This window comes from Macaca fascicularis, chromosome 4 (assembly GCF_037993035.2).
Source record: "Macaca fascicularis isolate 582-1 chromosome 4, T2T-MFA8v1.1".
Classification (NCBI taxonomy): Eukaryota; Metazoa; Chordata; class Mammalia; order Primates; family Cercopithecidae; genus Macaca; species Macaca fascicularis.
Window position 1 is genome coordinate 99,863,718 of NC_088378.1, and position 19,736 is coordinate 99,883,453.

General features: G+C 36.5%; 1 protein-coding gene across 1 annotated transcript in view; it reads left to right on the plus strand.

The window, feature by feature from the left end:
- Window positions 1-10,865, plus strand: part of TMEM30A (transmembrane protein 30A) — a 32,850-nt gene extending 21,985 nt beyond the window's left edge. Inside the window, exons 4-7 of the mRNA XM_005552524.4 lie at window positions 2,867-2,954; window positions 4,296-4,439; window positions 4,801-5,007; window positions 7,484-10,865. Of these exons, the coding sequence (XP_005552581.2) occupies window positions 2,867-2,954; window positions 4,296-4,439; window positions 4,801-5,007; window positions 7,484-7,677 (633 nt within the window). The 3' untranslated portion in view covers window positions 7,678-10,865. The remainder of the gene's footprint in view (window positions 1-2,866; window positions 2,955-4,295; window positions 4,440-4,800; window positions 5,008-7,483) is intronic.
- The last annotated feature ends 8,871 nt before the right edge of the window (window positions 10,866-19,736 follow it).

The window sequence follows — 19,736 nt, forward strand, 5'->3', positions numbered from 1 at the left end:
GCCACCACGCCCGGCTAATTTTTTGTATTTTTTAGTAGAGACGGGGTTTCACCGTGTTAGCCAGGATGGTCTCGATCTCCTGACCTCGTGATCCGCCCGTCTCGGCCTCCCAAAGTGCTGGGATTACAGGCTTGAGCCACCGCGCCCGGCCTTGAATGTGTTTTTTTGGGAATATAGATTGTGTGTGTTCCAAAACCCCAGAAATGGTGGCTGGTTTACAATTATTTAATTTACATATGTGCTCTGTTCACTGAGCATAAAGAAAACTGAAACTGATTCTTATAAACTGCAAGCAAAGATTTCAGGCCAGACCAGGAATTGATCAATTTTTTCTGTAAAGGGCCAGATATTATGTGTAAGGCCCTTTACAATCTGGCATCAGCCTCATTATCTTATATACTATCTTTAATACATTAAACAAGGCCTGGCTGCCCTGGGCCTTGTTTGCTGCTCCCTAACCATGCATTGTGAAACAAGTCATCTGCTCGTCTTGCCATTTAGCATTTCATTTATTTAGAATGCCATTTTTACTCTTCCCTGGAGGTCTTCTCATCTCAAGGCCTGCTGTTTTTCTAAGTGTCCTTCCATGCAAAAATGTGCTTCTTTACATGTTTTATTTATTTTTTTGTTCCAAGTCACTACCACTTTTTGCTTTGATAAACAAATTGTGTCTCACATCATCCAAGCCTGCTCCTTTCCAGGCCATTTTCATAGCAGCTATAGAGATGTTTTTAAAAAGTGTAAATATCACTTCACTACCTAAAATCTTTTAGTGGTCATATTAGCACTTGTAGTAAAATCTCAGGATGATCTGAGCTATGCGTAATCCTCTTATCTCATCACATATCATCCTCCCTCTTGGCATGCTCCAGCTACATTCACCATTACCTTCACAGAAATAAGTTCTTTAGTGGCATGTGGTGGTCTCTTCATCCTGGCTCTTATTTCCTATGACAGTTGGTTTGTAAGGGTCTGCTTCCTCTGTTACATTTTGAGTTGCTTAAAAATAGGGATCGTATTCTTTTCATTTTTCTGTTTTTAGCACCTAGTATGGTACATGCTACATATTAGGTACTCATCAGATAGCTTTTTTTTTTTTTTTTTTTTTTTTTTGAGATGGAGTCTCACCACTCTGTCACCCGGGCTGGAATGCAGTGGTGTGATCTCAGCTCACTGCAACCCCTGCCTCCTGGGTTCAAGCAATTCTCTGCCTCAGCCTCCTGAGTAGCTGGGATTACATGCGTGCGCCACCACGCCCGGCTAATTTTTGTATTTTTAGTAGAGATGTGGTTTCACCATATTGTCCAGGCTGGTCTTGAACTCCTGACCTCGTGATCCACCAACCTCGGCCTCCCAAAGTGCTGAGATTACAGGCGTGAGCCACTGTGCCCGGCTTGTTTTTGTTTTTTTTTTGAGACAGGGTTGACTTTGTCACCCAGACTGGAGTGCAGTGGCATGACCTCCACCCACTGCAACCTTTGCTTCCCGGACTCAAGCAAACCACCCACCTCAGCCTCTCAAGTAGTTGGGACTAAAGGCGCACGCCGCCATGCCTGGCTAATTTTTTGTATTTTTGTAGAGATGGGGTTTCCCCATGTTGCCCAGGCTTATCTTGAACACCTGGACTCAAGGGATCCTCCCGCCTTGGCTTCCCAAAGTGCTGAAATTAGAGGTGTGAGCCACCGTGCCCGACCCTCGTCAAATAGCTTTTGTAAGCCAGTTAATGCAAAGTACCTAGCATTGCTTAGTTTAGTACCTGACACATAGGTAGTAAATAATATTTTCCTTTCTTTTAAAACTTCCTTAAGAATTTAGTGGCTAGCAGATATATTTGCCCTAATGTTAATAGCTTTATCAATACAGATGGTGTAGGGACCAAATAGCTGAGAAGTCAAATATTGAAGAGACTTTATGAGATACCTGCCACAGGCTTCCTTAGCCTTCTCTTATCTTTTCCATTCACACAAGTGCTTTTTTCCAGTCTAGACATGGAGAATATAGATACAAGTCAAGGTTAGCTGGTAATGAAATAATCCTAAGAGGTCTAATTAGGGTCTTCTTAATTTCTAATTGAGATTATCTTGGTATGTTTATGTGTTTTGAGACATAGCTTAATGTGGCGGGAGGGTCCCAGCTCAGACATACACCTAACCTCAGACTTGATACAATTTCTAGTTGAATCCCATAACTGCCACACCTCTTTAAGATCCTCAGTAGAGACTAAGTCAAAACCAAATCTGGACCACAGGCAAATGTTCTGCCTTGTCAGCATTTTTGTTTTTCTTGTACCTGGATGCACAGTTTAAAGATTGATATATTCTAGGAATCTGCACTAAACTCCTTCCTTCCTTTCTTAGATATAGGATTTAACCCCAAATCACAAAATTTGAGATTGTATAGTTGGACGTGTTTATTTTGTGAAGCCCAGTTAAATTAAAGGAATTGCCCAAGGAACTAGAACCTCTAGCGTCTTTAGTTCCAGTTTAAGATTTTCTTGTATCACAACTGGATTGGCAATAGATCATTTCTTAATTTTTCTTGGGCAGAAAACCCTTTGCGGTAATGTTTCTGTGATCAGAAAATCAAAAGGATGTTTATTTGATATGTGCATATATGACAAAACATATGCAAGTAAAGGTTATGTTACAAAAGTAAGACAGTAATGTTCAGAATACATTTTGAATATTTAAATGTGGTGTTATTTATAGCCTACTTACATTACAGACCTATGTATTACAAGTGAGGAAAATATAGGTGTTGAATTCTTAATCAGTAATTTAGGGATAGCTCATAATTTAGGGATAGCTCATAGTTCTCCCAAAGGCCTGGATAATAATTTCTCTTTTCTTTTCCTTCTAAAAACCAGAACCCCAGTAAGGAATGTGAGCCTTATCGAAGAAATGAAGACAAACCAATTGCTCCTTGTGGAGCTATTGCCAACAGCATGTTTAATGGTATGATATAGATACAAATACAGACATATATAATTAGGACAATTTGCATAATTTCATTACAGATTTGATTAGTAAACATGAATGAAATTGAGAAACTCCAACATTTAAGACTAAATCGAGTATTGAATGGGGTATTATAATGCTTTGTGATTTTCTTTTGAGCATACATTTTAGAATGGATTTCTGTCTCTGAGAAGAAAGAAGCAGAAACATTCTGCTAATCTTCGTATTTCATATAACTTAAAATAAAAGTCAGGCTGACCTTCCCACTCACTTTATTTTTGTCGTTGAAAAGGAGCTATAATTGATCATTTAGAGCAGCACTATCTGATAGAAAGATAATGTGAGCTGTAAATACAAGTCTTGTAGGTAATTTTACATTTTCTTTCTTTCTTTTTTTTTTTCTTTTTCTTTTTTTGAGACAGAGTCTCGTTCTGTCGCCCAGGCTAGAGTGCAGTGGCGTGATCTTGCTCACTGCAACCTCTGCTTTCTGGGTTCAAGCATTTCTCTTGCCTCAACCTCCCCAGTAGCTGGGATTACAGGCGCGTGCTACCACATCTGGCTATATTTTTTGTATTTTTAGTAGAGATGGGGTTTCACCATATTGGTCAGACTGGTCTTGTACTCCTGACCTTGTGATCCACCCACCTTGGCCTTCCAATATGCTGGGATTACAGGCGTGATCCACTGCGCCTGGCCTGGTAATTTTAAATTTTCTAATAGTCCTATTTGAAACTGTGAAAAGAAACAAGTGAAATTAATTTTAGTAATACATTTTATGTAACACAATATATCCAAGATACTATTACTTCAGCATGTAATGCTATATAAAAGTTGAGATACTTCATATTCTAATTTTTTATACTAAGTCTTTGATATCTGATGTGTATTGTACACTTACAGAACATACTCATTTGGACCAACCACATTTCAAAAGACTCAGTAGCCCTGTGTGCCTAGTGGCTGTTGTATTAGACAGCGCAGACGGATAAATGGATAAGCAAGAAGCAATTAGGGATGCATTATTGGAAGGAAGGAAGGAAAGGTAGATTTACCTTGCAATTATAGTTGGGTTAATGTTAAAACATTTGATCTTAGTGCATGTCAGCTAGCCTATGGGTAAGTGAATTAGAACTCTGTTAAGGGAAGAGAAGTCCATCTAGCGTTATAAAGTTACCATAGTTAATCCACATAGGAATAAAGAACAAATGTGAATCATATGCCTACTCTGTCACAACCACTTTTGGAAGCAAATATCAGGTCCTTATTTCTCACAGAATTAAGCAGATGCTATGAGTTTTCAAGAGATATTTAGTAATGTCTTCCTTTTCTTGTGTTTAGATACATTAGAATTGTTTCTTATTGGCAATGATTCTTATCCTGTACCTATCGCTTTGAAAAAGAAAGGTATTGCTTGGTGGACAGATAAAAATGTGAAATTCAGAAATCCCCCTGGAGGAGACAACCTGGAAGAACGATTTAAAGGTAAAACATTACTAATATCCCTTAAAAAATTAAACTAGGAGTTTTAATGAAGTATTTAAAATTTTCTGTCTTCAGAATCTTAAGGTTTATGCTTTGAAAAACACAATTTTTCTTTCCTCACCTTCATACCAAGTTAGGTAAATGTTCTAATGTACTAAAATTCTAAAGGAAATGTATACTTTTAATTATGAATTCAGTTTCTGTGGTGTCTTATAAGCATTTCAGCTATAATATTTTAGAATTGCAGCAAAGCTTCTTTTGAATAAACCCCTATTTATTATCCAAATTTATTTGTTTCTCTGCCACTTTAATTTCACAATGTAATATTTTGTCTCCTCATCCCTTCCCCACTGCTTTTAAGGTACAACAAAGCCTGTAAACTGGCTTAAACCAGTTTACATGCTGGATTCTGACCCAGATAATAATGGATTCATAAATGAGGATTTTATTGTTTGGATGCGTACTGCGGCATTACCTACTTTTCGCAAGTTGTATCGTCTTATAGAAAGGAAAAGTGATTTACACCCAACATTACCAGCTGGACGATACTCTTTGAATATCACATACAGTATCCTTTTTTGGCTGGGTATACAGATTCATAGAGCTTGAAAGGAGTCTACTCCAACCTTATATGTGTTATGTGGCATGTTACCTTGGGCTTTAGTTTTGGGATCTGCATTTTTACAAAAGTATGTGTGGTATATGCGAGAATGTATTTTAAAATTTATATCTTCTAGTAATGTTTTCAATTTGCATATACTTGGTACTGGGGTTTGAAGCATATTGTTTGGTAAATTACTTAAAATGTAGGTGATTGATTTATTAACAAGCTAGGTATTTTTAAAAGGGAGATTGTAATTGGGCCTAATGTAAAGGCCAATGAGAATACCTAAAATTGGGAGTTGAGTGGTACTGGGATGTTTTAATATATATATTTTTAGATATTAAAAATCAATGGATGTGTTAATTTGTATCAATGTAATTGTTCATAATTTTGATCTATTGGTAGTATCAAAACTCAAAACATTTTATTATTAGCTGTTTTGTTCCACATTAATAAGTTCACATTCAGTGCTGATAAATAACATTTATTCCACTCTATGTGTTAACACTGTGCTGAGTGTTTTCTGCTCATTATTTAATTCAGGCAGCAGCATATCTCCCTATTATAGACCAGAACACAGGAATATCGAGCACTTAAGTAACTTACCTGACTTTACACAGGTAATAACAATGAGTTGGGGTTCATAACCAGGCTGTTGACTCCAAAGGCCATAATTTTACTCTCAGCTACCAACATAGGCTACATCTCTGCTAGTTCACTCAGTTACACCAACCCATATCTGCATAGATGCAGTCTTTATTAGGAGGGAAATAGTAATTTCTTTTATTCTAACCAAAGTCTTTACATCTTTTAATCTGGAGCCTATATTTTACATACACTGTGAGTGAAGAGATCTCCCAATGCTAGAATCTTAAATGTTTGCTGATCTTTGCATTTTTTATTTTCATAATCCAAATGAGTCATAATCCAAGTGGGTTTTGGTTTTAAAATGGGTTAGTAAATGGTTAAATTAATAGACCCAATTTAAAAATATTTTTTTTTGGATTCTAGTCTCTTGCTATTGCACCTGAATACACAAGTAAATATGGCCTGCTATGGCAAGCTAAAAGTGACCAAGTTTTTGAAACTAAATCCACATTGGAGCAGTTTTGGACAGACAGACCCAGTTCAAGTGCTGATTTCTAGAACATTATCCTGAGGAGATAGTCAAACTAGAGAGCAGCTCTGTTAAAATTAGCATCCAGAAAATCTCTAGAGAGTAAGGGCACATTTAGCAACCTGTAGCCTAGGGCACAATGAAGGGAAGTCTGTGAAGCACTGAGGAATTCTTAGTTGATAGATAATTGCCACACAGGAATTCCGCAGCAGGGTCCCAACTTTGAAAGAACTATCTAAAGGAATGCATGATATATGGCAGATTGAGAAGACTTGATAAGACCGGAATTTGGACCTGCAAAACATCAAGGGTTAATTTTCAAAATTGGGCATACGGTGGGAACTGAAGACTTCTAGAATGAAGGCAGAAGCCTGTTTCTTTAGGGTTGGGATGCTAGAGAGAGACTAGCATGGGCAATTTGATACTGTATCCCACAGAATGTTGGGTTAGCTAGAGGTCTCAAAATCATTCCTGCCTTAGTTTAGGGTTGATTTAAGAAGTTAGCAGAACCGAACCTGCCATTGGGAGTTAGGGACCCATAGGGACCCATCTGTGGGGATGGAGAGTTGAAGAAACTAGAGAAACAGATAGGGCCTAACCCTAGATTCAAAAGATGCTTTTGAAAAAGTTGTAAACTTTTTGCATGGAGACTTGGTTCTGGCTTCTTCGCTACCTTACCTCTTGCAAAATTCTACAACTGGTCCATGTAGATAATTCATCTAGTATACTGGTGCCCTATTTCCTAAATCTCCTTAACAGCCCACCCTTCACTTCCACTGTTAGCTATCAGCTGTGTCACAGAGTGAGTTTTGCCATTGCTCTAAATCAGCAAGTTAAAACTTTGTTATGCTTTTTGACCTTTTGCTCAGAGCCTTTTCATAGTCTCATAACTACACTCTTGCTACATGTTCTTTGAGCTCACAGAGACTTCTAGTCCCTGATTTTTTCCATTTTCTCCTGGTCTGTCAGTCTCCTTGTGTGGACTTCATTGTTCACTTGAACTATTTTTTTCACATTGCATTCCTTTGAGGCCTTTTGCCCCTTCCATGTAATGAGACCAAAAGCACCTGAGAAACTGCGTAACCTTTACATTTTGTTTGTTTTGGTAAAATATTTTGGCTTTTACTACTGACATTTAATTTGCTAAATCAGTCTTTCAAGATAATATTTTGTGTGTGTGTGTGATTTAGAACATAGGAGTAAGGTACCTGTATATCCTAGAATTACACAAATGAATTACCAACAATTAAATGGCAACTTTTAAAATTATATTTTAAACATCAAGTAACCAGAGATGGAAAAATCTTCCTATACCCTCTTCAGATTACCCTGTACATTATTTTGATGGACGAAAACGGATGATCTTGAGTACTATTTCGTGGATGGGAGGAAAAAATCCATTTTTGGGGATTGCTTACATCGCTGTTGGATCCATCTCCTTCCTTCTGGGAGTTGTACTGCTAGTAATTAATCATAAATATAGAAACAGTAGTAATACAGCTGACATTACCATTTAATTTATATTATGAAAGCAAATCATCTGCATGTGCATCAAGGCCAGTCCTATTCAACCTAGCTTTCGAATGCTGATGTCTGGTTAGTATGTCATTTTGAAGTTGGCACATAACTTTTCTAAAAAAAAAAGCAGTCTTTGTTGTTTGCTTCTTCCCTATGGATGACTTCTGAAAATATATGACGGGTATAAAAAAATTAGCTATATTGATCATATCAACACTGTAATTGCTGAAATGGCATTCTAATGTTTGCTTTTTATTGGGACAGGCCACATGATGCATAGAGCCTCTTTCATGTGACTTGTGTCTACTGCTTAAATCTTTATGCTGTGTTGATATTATATTGACATATGATGCTATATATGTGTATGTATTTTGTGGAGAAAGGGATTACAAGATGTATGAGTATAACGACTTGCTAACCTTTCAGGATTCAGAGAAAGATGAAGAAAGACCATATCTAAATAATATACTTCATCGTTTTCATGTGTATAAATGCTTAAAATACCATCTTTGTTGAGGTGGTTCATGTATCCAGTTTATCCAGTACAGTTATTTGTCAAGCTTAGCTTTGATTTCAAAGGACATACTTACCTTATCTAGCATAAGAATTAATGCTCCTGTCTGCAGTGGTTGGGTAGGTCCTGCTTAGGAGAATTAAAAAATTCCTCTTTCCATTTGGTTAAATGTTGCAATCAGGAACCCCAACTCACTTGGAATGTTTTTATATGTAATCATTTCCCTTGAAGCTTATGCTTTGTAAGGGAAGAAAGAATTCAGGTGATAATGGGAAAACTGCTTGGCAGAGCTTCATCTTCTGCCTCAACTGTAAACCACATGTAAATGCTTAATGGAGACTGTTTTCATTCTTGTGATATTTAACATTCAGAAAATTACTTCAGCTTTGGAAATACCTCAGGCTGTTTTTATTTTGCAGGTAAGTGTTTTGACTTAAGTACTAATATTCCAGAAATTTTTGAAAGCAGTAACCTTAATTTCCTATGTATTTCATTCCACTTTTGCATATAGGTCAAATGGCAATGTGTATGCACATTCTCTTTAGTTAATGCACCAATTGTTTTGGTTGGTTTTCCTAAGACATACTTTAAAAAGATGTTCTGTAAATTTCCTAATTAAATTATGGGGATTTTGGAGTATGTACATGATAAATTATAATATGTATATGGTTGAAGTTATTTTATTTTTTACTAACTGGAATTATTTTAATATTCCTTATTGAATAAATGCTGTAACTTGTTTGCTATGGAACTTATTCTTAAAGTTCTAGTTAAAAATAATTTTTCCACATGCATGAAAATGTATGTATTAATCAGAGGTGGCTTGATTACATTGAAATTGCTTTATTATTGTTGTTGTTGTTGTTTTTTACTGAAATAACTCATGTTTGTGTAGAAGAATGCCTGTTTATTCAGAGTTTATATTTTCCTTCAGTTATATTTTAAATCAAAAGGCCTGGGTAATGTATACTTTTGATTAATATATACTTTTTTAAAAAAACAAAAAGCAATGTAATGGTTAATAGTAGAAATGTGCCACACTTTTCAAGTTTTATATAACATATGAAATTCAGTTAAAAGAATGTGTATTTCATGATGACTTTTAACTGGTAAAAATATTACTTGCACGAAGTACTTGATGTATGGTTATCCTGAAATTTTGGAGTATTTGGTGTGTTCTTTGTCTAAAAATAGTCTTTGTTTTGTCAGTCCTTCAGAATGTTATTTATTCTGAAAATTGTCCCTCTTGCACTTGGCAGTTTATTTTCTGGGATACATTGTTGGGGGAGAGGGGTTTCGCCAGTCTTTCCAGATTGAGTCTGTGCTGTTTAAGGAGGACTACCATCCTGCAACTCTTTTTCTAATTGGGGCACAGAGAGGATGTCAGTAAAGAAAAGTTGAAGAGCCCTTTCAGCACTTTCTCATCTGTGGAGAAGATAGAATCTTAAAATACATTTGGAGTTTTATCTGTTTTACAAGTGCATTGATGGCCTAAGTTCCTCCTATTTTCTGCTGTTTGATCTCTAAGGAACTCCTGTTGCTAAATATGAAGAGTATGGAACATTCATATGGTCTCTGTGAAGCATGGGGGGAGGGAATACATTTCTTTTTCTTATAGGCTTTATGCTCAAATGTCATAGTCACCTTTCAAAGAATCATGTTGCATTTTAAATGCAGCCAGCTTAAGTAGAAGGCATTGAAGGATGCATTAATTTTCAGGAACCATTTTGAATTATGAAAATATTCCCAGTTGAAGAAATTATTCAATAAGTAAAAGCTAAGAAATGTCATTGAAATTATAAGGCAGTTTAAGCATAAATTGATAAAAATAGCTGTGTACTACTAATTAATAGAAAATCATTCAACCAAGAGAAGAGTCAAATGAATATCATTTGTTTATTGGCTAGTGAGTTTCTTTGTAACCTTGATTTTATTAAGTAATATTCGGTTAGTATGTCCTGTTAATAAAAATGAACAAAATTAATTTTGCTATGTTCAGGTGTCTTGATAAAATAACAACGCCCCAGTGTTGTTGCTTATGTTTAGCACTAAATTTTAACACAGGGTCAGTGAGTCCAGGTTTTAACTTCTTCATGCCTGGATGGGATGAAATGTAATTCATTGTTAAATTAATGCATATTTGTATTTATTAATCACTGTGACAACATTAACCATCTGTTCTTACCAGGAAGTGGTCAGATTATCATCTGAGTTACAGTTAGACTGGCTAAGTTTGGTATTAGATCAAGGGGAATGTCCAGTAAACAGAGAGGTAAGGATGATGAAAATAATGAAGTGGGGCACACAGGAAAAACCTGACTGCTGAGGAAGAGCAGCTGAGAGATAGGGTCAGTGAATGTGGTTCAGCCTGCTACCTCTCCTGTCTTCATAGAAACATTGCCTTAGAATTATTGTATGACACTTTTTTTGTTGGTTAAGCTGTAAAGTTTTGTTCTTTGTGAACATGGGTATTTTGAGGGGAGGGTGGAAGGAGTAAGGAAGTGCTCCTTTTACAAGAATTTCGATGCATGAGTGTCTGTTGTAGGGTTCGGATGATCTAGTAAAGTGTTTTAGAACCCCTTTTTATCCCATGCACCATTTGGTAAACATAAAAGTCACAATTCTGCTAATGTCATTTGGAACTTCAAAATAAATATCTTGTCTAAAAACAAATCAGACAATGGTGGCCTTATTTCCTTTTATATATCTATAAATTGTGTCAAAGTAACATGTGTACACAGTTTTAAAAAATAAAATAGTAAGTTCTAAAGGCTTTATGATAAAAAATAGTAGTACCTGCCTGAACTTTCCTTCCCTCCCAGAGGCAATCACTTTGACTTCAAAAGTTGTTTCTTCTGTTATTTATCTTAGTGTATCTAAATAGTATGGCTATTATGTTGCTTGATGTAACAATTTTAGACATTATTGTCTTCTTAGTAATGTTACATGATGATTTAGCTCTCTAACACACATACTTTGCCTTCTGTTATATAGTTACATCATCATATTTAGTAAACATATTAGCTGTTATTTAATTATGACTGTATAAATATGGTATACTCTAGGGCAAATGTAACATGATTTTCTTTTGCATAATTTTATTTTTCCTGTAATTAATAATTGCCTCATTTTAAACATTTACATAACTTTCTACAAATTTACCTTAAAAATTATCCAACTTCTCTGTCAGGTCTGCCATGTTCCCATCACTAGTTTGAAGGGTTTTTGTACCCAAATATCAGATAATGTCCCTGTTTTTACCAGAGATGCCTCTGCTGCAGTTGTCCTTCTATGCCAGTCTGTATGGTTGCTCTCTTGGCCTACTATACAGTGATGATCCCATGACCTCCCTTTGTCATCCTGTGTTGGACTTCCCATTTCCTAGTTTACTTTGTTTACTAGAGCACTTCCTAAAACACTTACAGCTTCCTAAGAAATAGTATATGAAAGTTAAATTTTTTGAGGTCTTAAATGTCTAAAACACCCTTTTTCCATCCTCACATTTCATTGATAGTTTGACTACACATACAACTTTAAATTAAAAATAAGCTCTCTCAGCATCTTGAAGGCATTGCTCCACTCTTGTCTAGCTTCCATCGTTACTAATGAGAAATCTGAACATATCTTAGTCAGATGTTGGACTTCTCCTAGATTGGTGCTTAATTTTCTTCTCTTTTTCTCCAGTTGTTTCGATGCTATTATCTCTGTTCTTTCTAGGAAAAGTACTTAATTTGATCTTGCAACATTATCTTCCTTGTATTGAATTTGTAGCACATTTCTAAAAATATTTTAATTTCTAGAACGTCTTTCATTTCTATTGTGTTTCCAAAATATCCTACTTAGTTCATAAATAAAATATCTTATTTTTCTGAGGATATAGATGTATGAATATGTATTACTACTTTTGTTTACTGCTCAATTAACACCAAGGTTTTTTTGTTACTATCTGTAATTTGTAATTTGTTTTTTTTTCTTGTTCATATAGGTGAATTTCCTGTTATTTCTGGCTAGTCTTGGCAATATATGAGGAGACCCAAAACACTATTTGAAAGCTTTGTGTTTGTGGGCAATACTTGAAGGGGTCTAGGGAGGTTCTATTTCTTACTGCTTTTAACTCTGCTTCTTCCTTGTCCTCCATCTCACCTCCTGATTTCCACTTCACACATACTTCCTTGTATCTGTCCCTCTCCATATTTCTTCCACTTAGTTGTCTTCCATTTATTTCTCCAGATAAAAATTCTCTGGTCTTCCACCTGTGAGAGACAGTGGTGGAAGTGAGAGATCATATTTTTATGGCTAAGAGGAGTAGGGCAGAGAACTTTGGGGATCAGGCCATTCTGTTGTATGTGCTTTCAACTAGACATTTTCAGGCCTGTCCCTGCCTCCACTCCTTGCTGTAACTTTTACTTCCAAATCTGAGCTGCTCAGGGACTGTGGAATCAGTCAGCATGCTTCTCACTGGTATCCACCTTGTAGTCCCTCTAGATTGCAGCTTTCTCTGTTCAGCTCAGTCATATTCCATCTGCTTTCAGTTTTCCAGAAGTTTGTTGAAATCATTTGTCTGTTGCTGCCTCCTCTCTATTCAAATTTTGGGCTCATGTCTTTTTAAAATTGTTTTCCAGATTATCGTATGGTAAATTTTACTTCTGTTCTGGTAGCATAGTTTTTTGAGTTTTAATACCAGAGATAAAGTACCATCACTCCCCAAAAAACTCCGCATACTATTCCTTTGTAATCATTCACCCTTCCCCCCACTCATAACCCCCAGTTTGTTTTCTATCCCCATAGTTTTTTCTTCTAGAAAGTTCTAAATAGGAGCAATGCCATATGTAACCTTTGAAACAGCCTTCTTTTCTTTAGTGTAATGGCCCTGAGATTCATCCAAGATAATGTGTCTTATCAATAATTTTTCTCATATTTTTCAAATTTATTTCATTTTACTATAGTGGGATGGAGGAGAGATAAACTCGGGGGGCCAATCTATCTTAAATCAGAAACACCTTGAACCAAATACACCCTTCACTTTTTGTTGATTTTATAATGTTTTTAAAAAAAATCTTAAAAGATAAACTTGTTATTTAAGTGGTAGTAATAGGAGCTTGTCTGTGTATCACAAGCTTTTCTATACAGGGTAATGTGGAAAAAGATTGAACTCCCCTTACATCCCTTTCAAGCTTATTATGCCACTTTGTTTCAAGCACAGAATTGCAGACAATAGCTTTACAAATATTTGTCAAATTGCAGTATCAGTGGTGTAAAGTAACCCCAGGGCATGTTGTCATGCCTTTTCACAACAAACTTTGTGAAACAGTATGTCCTTTATATTTTCTTGTCATCTTCAACTTCAATCAGGGTCAGGCTTTCACCTCAAGATTATACTGTTTGTACTCTGTTGAGTGTCACCTGTGTCTGAAAGATTCAGTAGAAAGAGTATGGGTTTCAGAAGTAGGCTGATACGGCTCCTATACTTACAAACTGTACCTTGCAATTGCTTAAATCTTCTAAGCCATTTACCTTTCCTTGTCTGTAAAATAGGGATTTCAATACCCATTTGACAGATTTTGTTTTGAGCAATGAGTGACAGATAAAAAGCATTTAACACAAAGCACAGAAAAATAGATATTCAATGAACAATTCCCATTCTTTTCTGTCAAATCAAGTGAACTCGCCCTTATTTTTTTTTTGCTCCATTATATCTTTTTGCTCCATTTGATAGGCATTTTCCTTTCCTCTCCTTTAGCATGTGGCTTCTGTGAATGACTCTCCTGATTTTTTTCCCCTTGTCTGTACCTTAGTCTCCTTTGTATATTCCTTAATTATACTAACCATATAAAATGTTGGGAGTTCTTTGAGATTGTGTTCTATGCCTTTAAGTTACACATTCTCCCTGAACAATCTTAAGTACCTTATTATTTCTGTTGTCTTTACACTGACTGACTTCTCTATCTTTTCTTGTGCCTTGACATCTGTCTTGAGCTCTAGATTTTTCATTATTAATCACTGGAGACATGAAGGTTAATAATGAATTAACCTAAGTTAATAAGGCCCAAGCAGCAATCATTCCACACAAGCCTGGGTTTAATAAGGTCAAAACAGGAATAATCTCACACCAGAGATTTACATTCCTCATTATTGTGAATGGTATAGCCAACCACCTTGAGGTAAGCCAGAAACCCTAGCCCTCTTCTCCAGCTGCCCAATCTAATATAAATCACTGTATTGTGTTGAGTTTTGAATGTTCTTCCTTTTAGTTGGGTCTTTCATCCCTCCCCTTATCTACATCTCTCTTGATTATTTAGTTTAGGTTTTCCTTCCTCCTTGGATTACTATGAGAGCTTTCTGACAGACTCTCTGACCCTAATAACTCATGTCCAATCCAGCCTTTCATTACTAGAATGATCTTGAAATAGAGCTCTGATTTTAACAGTTTGCTATTTGAACCTGTAAGTAGCCCTTCAGGATGTTTAATTCATCCCTGAAATCAGCCTTCCACTATTACCTCAATTCTTCATTTGTTCTGCAAACCAAACCATTTGCAATTCCCCAAGACACCTGGCCACCCTGTCTTGGCCTTTGCAAATGTTACAGCTTTTGCCTAGATTTTTCTTCTTACCCAACCTTTCCTCCCATAATAGTTTTTGAGTTATTTTAACAGCCACCCAATGACGATGAATACTATTATCTCCATTTTAAAGATAAGAGAAACTGAGGTATAAATAGATTATGTATCTTGCCTTCAGTCATGTCATTACCACTAAATGGCAGATTCAGGATCTGTCTGACTTTCAAGTTCTTAACAACTATTTTTTTTTCTCTTTTCACTCCATCTAGGCCTCTGTTTTTACAGTTCCTGCAGCGCATCAACGCTTGATTCCAAATTCAGATTGTTAATCATGTTCTTGTCCTAAGTCTGGAATGACTTAATTTCTGCTCCATTTATTCTACCAGACCTTGCCAAAATTGTCTTTTTTTGTTTTTTTGAGACAGAGTCTCACTGTGTCACTAGGCCAGAGTGCAGTGGCGCGATCTCGGCTCACTGCAACCTCCACCTCCCGAGTTCAAGCGATTCTTCTGCTTCAGCCTCCCGAGTATCTGGGACTACAGGCTAATTTTTGTATTTTTAGTAGAGACGGGGTTTCACCATGTTGGCCAGGATGGTCTCGATCTCTTGACTTGTGATCCGCCCGCCTCGGCCTCCCAAAGTGCTGGGATTACGGGGGTGAGGCTGTAATCCGCGCCCGGCCCCAAATTCTGCCTTTTTACAACCTTAGCCCACTACTTTCTTTGAATTTCCCATACAGCTTTTGTTGTACCAGTTACTTGGAGAGTCATTTATGTCTACATCAAATTTACTGTTATGTATGATATTCCTAATTAGATTATATTCTCCAGAAGGTCAGAGACTTTAAAACAATATTCCCTTGAGTGTATTACAAAGCGTTACATTCATAGTAGGTAGCTGGTAGATTATTGTTCAATGGAGAGTGACTCATGTTCTTGTTGATGAAAATAGTCAAACTCTATAAAATATTTTAAGAGATTTATTCTGAGCCAAATATGAGTGATCATGGCCTGTGACACAGCCCTCAGGAGATCCTGGGAACATGTGCCCAGGGTGGTTGGGATACAGCTTGGTTTTATATATTTTTGGGAGGCATGAGACATCAATCAAATACATTTAAGAAATACATTGGTTTGGTTCAGGAAGGCGGGGCAACTCAAAACGGTGGGGAGGGGGAACTTCCAGGCTATAGGTAGATTTAAACATTTTCTGGTTGGCAACTGGTTGAATTTATCTGGAATCAATAGAAATGTTTAGGTTAAGATAAAGGATTAAGTTTTATTGTGCAGACGAAACTCTCAGATAGCAGACTGCAGAGAGAGCAGGTTATAAAATGTGTCTTACCAGACTTAAAAGAATGCCTGGCTCTTAGTTGATTATCTCCTGGATCTGGAAAGGCAGGAAAGAAAACAAAGGGGAAAGGGGATTCTCTATAGAATGTGGATTTTTTCCACAAGAAACTTTGCAGGGCAATTTCAAGATTTGGCAGAGAAACATGTTTTGGGGTAAAACATTTTGATTTTCTTCCTCGTTATGCCAGTCAGATGGTAAAGTAAGTCATAATATACAGGGTTAAATAAAACCCATCTGATAAGAATTTGTGGTTTGTAGGGTAGGACTCCCCAGACCCCTTAGATAGGAATTTGGGCAAGATAAAAAGAAAATCAGAGTTTAATCCTCATTTATGAAATTGTTTATCATAAGGACTTTAGAGTTAGAGAAAAAGATCATTAGAAGTTAGTCCAACTACTTAAGTTTAATGATGAAAAGACAGGCTTGCAATTAGATGAAGTATTTAATAATAAACTAAATACAGCAACCAAGACAGCAACTGTTTCCTGATTTCCAAAGGTGACTCAGAATGTGATAAAGTATGGAATTATATTGAAATTTATCTTTTACCTAACCAGTAGTTTGTAACATTAAAAGTTCACATGAAACTGTTCTATATTTTTATAAAATTGGAAGTGGATTAAGCATGGTTCTAGAATTAACAGATGTGTGTACGCACACACATCCAAATCACAGAAAACTATTCTGGCTTCCCTCTGTTTTTGTTATTTATAGATTCTATAGGCAGGATCATAGGGTTATTTTGTCTGCTTTTTAAAGGAAAAAAAAATGGGTAACTGTGCTTTGGTAACGGCATCAGTAATTATGAGATATTTTAACTTAGTACTTTTGCATCTGATGTCCATCTTACTGACAAGACTTAAATCATGACCTACTTCAGGTTTCCCACATATTCCCCCTGCCAATTCTGTCATACTGTTACAAAACCCTCTGGAGTAAGTATTTTCCAAAAGAACCATTTTCTAATTTTCTAACATTACAAAAGAGAAAGGATAAAAGAACCCCAAACTGATGTTTTGGAAGCAATCTATTTTGAAAGTAACTTCTGGTTCAGAGGATGAATTTCAAAAAGTGGTAATGTTTCTAGTGTGCCTGGGAAGATCCAGTAAAGTTTGTTAGGTACCCAGGCAAACTTCAGTCATTTGTATGTCAGGATAATCACAACTTACAGAAAAGGAGCAAGGCGATAATGAATGAGGAACCCTGGGACTGAAAACATTTGGAGGGAGTACAAGTACTAAGACATGTTTTGAATTTTTACACTCAATAATCCATTCTTTTGTGCAGGATACAGTTCATTCATTTAACCAATGTATATTGAGCATTTTCTGTGTGCCAATTACTATTCTAGATGCCAGGGATACATGAGTAAACATGAGTAAACACAACCGAGTTTAGAGCAGAGTCATATGATCCCACTTAAGTTCTTAAAAGAATCATTGCTGTGTGGAAGATAGTGGAAGAGTGGAAACAGGGAAACCCGTTAAAAAGGCTTTTGACATAATCTGAACAAGAGATGATGATGGCTTGGCCAGTAGTAGCAGTAGTGTTGGAGATAATGAGAAGTGGTTCAATTCAGATTATATTTTGAAGGTGCAGCCAATGGAAATTTTAAATAAATTGATTTATAGAGTATGACAGAAAACAAAGTTTAAGGCTTGAAGTAAGGAAAATTGCAGAGGACAAAGTTTGGGAATAAGGAGTGGAAAGTAGAATTCAGTTTTGTTTGTAAGTTTGAGATGCACGTTAGCCATCTAGGTGGAGATGTCTTAAGTTAATGGGAAAGGCCAAACAGGAGATAGGTGAGTTGTCAGCACATGAATAGTTTTTCTTTCCTAAAAAAATTCTTTTTCTTCATACAATCTACAGGAAGTGGGAGTAGTAGTTCAATGTTAGATGAAATCACAAAAGGGATGAATGTAGAAAAAAGGTGAGAAACTGAAATTTTAGAGGTTAAGAGGACAAGGATCCAGGAAGAAACTAAAAGGAGTAGCCTCTAAAACAGGAGAACCGCTGAAGGAGTACTATGGAAGCCACTTTACGACCATGCTTCAAACTATCATATTCTTTCTTACATGTATGCTTTACCTCCAAATTAAAAAGTGAAAGTATATGGTGAGGGACGGATTAGCTATGTTAAATGCTGCTAATAGATGGAGAAGGTGAAAATTGAGTCTCACAATGTATTTAGCAACCTGGAAGCTATTGGTGATTCTAAACAAAAGCAGTAAAAGCCTGCCCAAAATGGGACCAAAAAAAGCTTAGGAGGAGGAGGAGAGACAAGTGTAAAGAAGTTTATAGGATGGTAATGGAAATCAAAGGAGTTTTTTTGTTTTTAATTTGGGAACGTGTTAATAGATGGAATAATCCAGTAAAGGGGGAAATTGTACTGAATAACATGAATATATAAGAATCTGTGTCTAGCATCTATTTAATGTGAATTCATGGCTTTTTGGACAGAGTCATAAGCTTCTTAGATCTGTCACCCAATGTAATTAATTCATGTGTTGGTTAGTGAATACTCCCTTTAAGCAGTGCTTGCGGATTGGTAAGAAATCCACATAATCTCTGCGCTTGAGAAATTTACAATCTAGAGTTGGCTAACTGTAGAAAACATAAGAGAGTACATACAACTAACAAATTAAGGTTATGGACAATGTACTTAAACCCCCACGCCCTAGCTATTGGCATGTGGTAATTTTGTCCAGAGTTTTGGTTACATGCATAATCCAGAGGGTTGTAGAAAATCAGGTCCTTTCAGTCGCAATCTAAGAAGACATGAATTGGGGTGTTTATAAGCCTTGGTGAGGAAGAGAATTTTAACTGGGACTGGTAACTTGGTGGGCCCATTGACATACAGTAGATTGTGAAGAAGAAAACCCCAAGGATTACAAGAAATAGTTTTAATATTACTAATTTTTATCATTTGCTGAGCCTATGGGTTTCTTATTTGAAATGGCAATCAAATAATTTGTAAGAGTTTGTAGAAAGGTGGAAAGATTATTGTAATACAGGGCAGATATTTGCGTTTGTACACACTTGAGGGTAAGCACAAGAAATAAACACAATGGGGATTACTTAAGCGAAATGGATGACACCGACAGCCTTTCTGTACAACAAATAATTGCTGTGCTTAACTCCAGTAATGAATGTAGTGCCCTGCTGGATCTGGGACAGCAAGACTTTTGAGTCTAGATGCGCCATCTCATTTCTTGTCCCCCAACGTTTCCTCAGAAGCAAGCGAGCGAGCCGCTTCCACAATATGGGGACACTGTGGAAGAGCTTCTTGCTTAGGGAGTTCTGCAGCAGTCGAAGGTACAAGAAGATAAAAATTGTTACCTTGACATAGCTCTTACAGCATATTCTCAACACAAGGAACAGTAATGTCCCGCAGCAATTCCTTCGGTGGAAAAAACTAATCCCTGTTTTGTATTTTATGAGGCCTCACAGCTGTATTTCGGCCAACCCAGTCTTTGTTCACTTTCTAGCGGCTTAAAGGTTGCCCAGTTTTACGCCTTCTCGCTCAAAACAGACACTAGCTTTCTTTGATAGCCTGGTCCCACACTGGTCCCACACTGACTTCATCTAAGCTTACTACATTCATCTCACAAATCGTTTGTCTTTTCCCC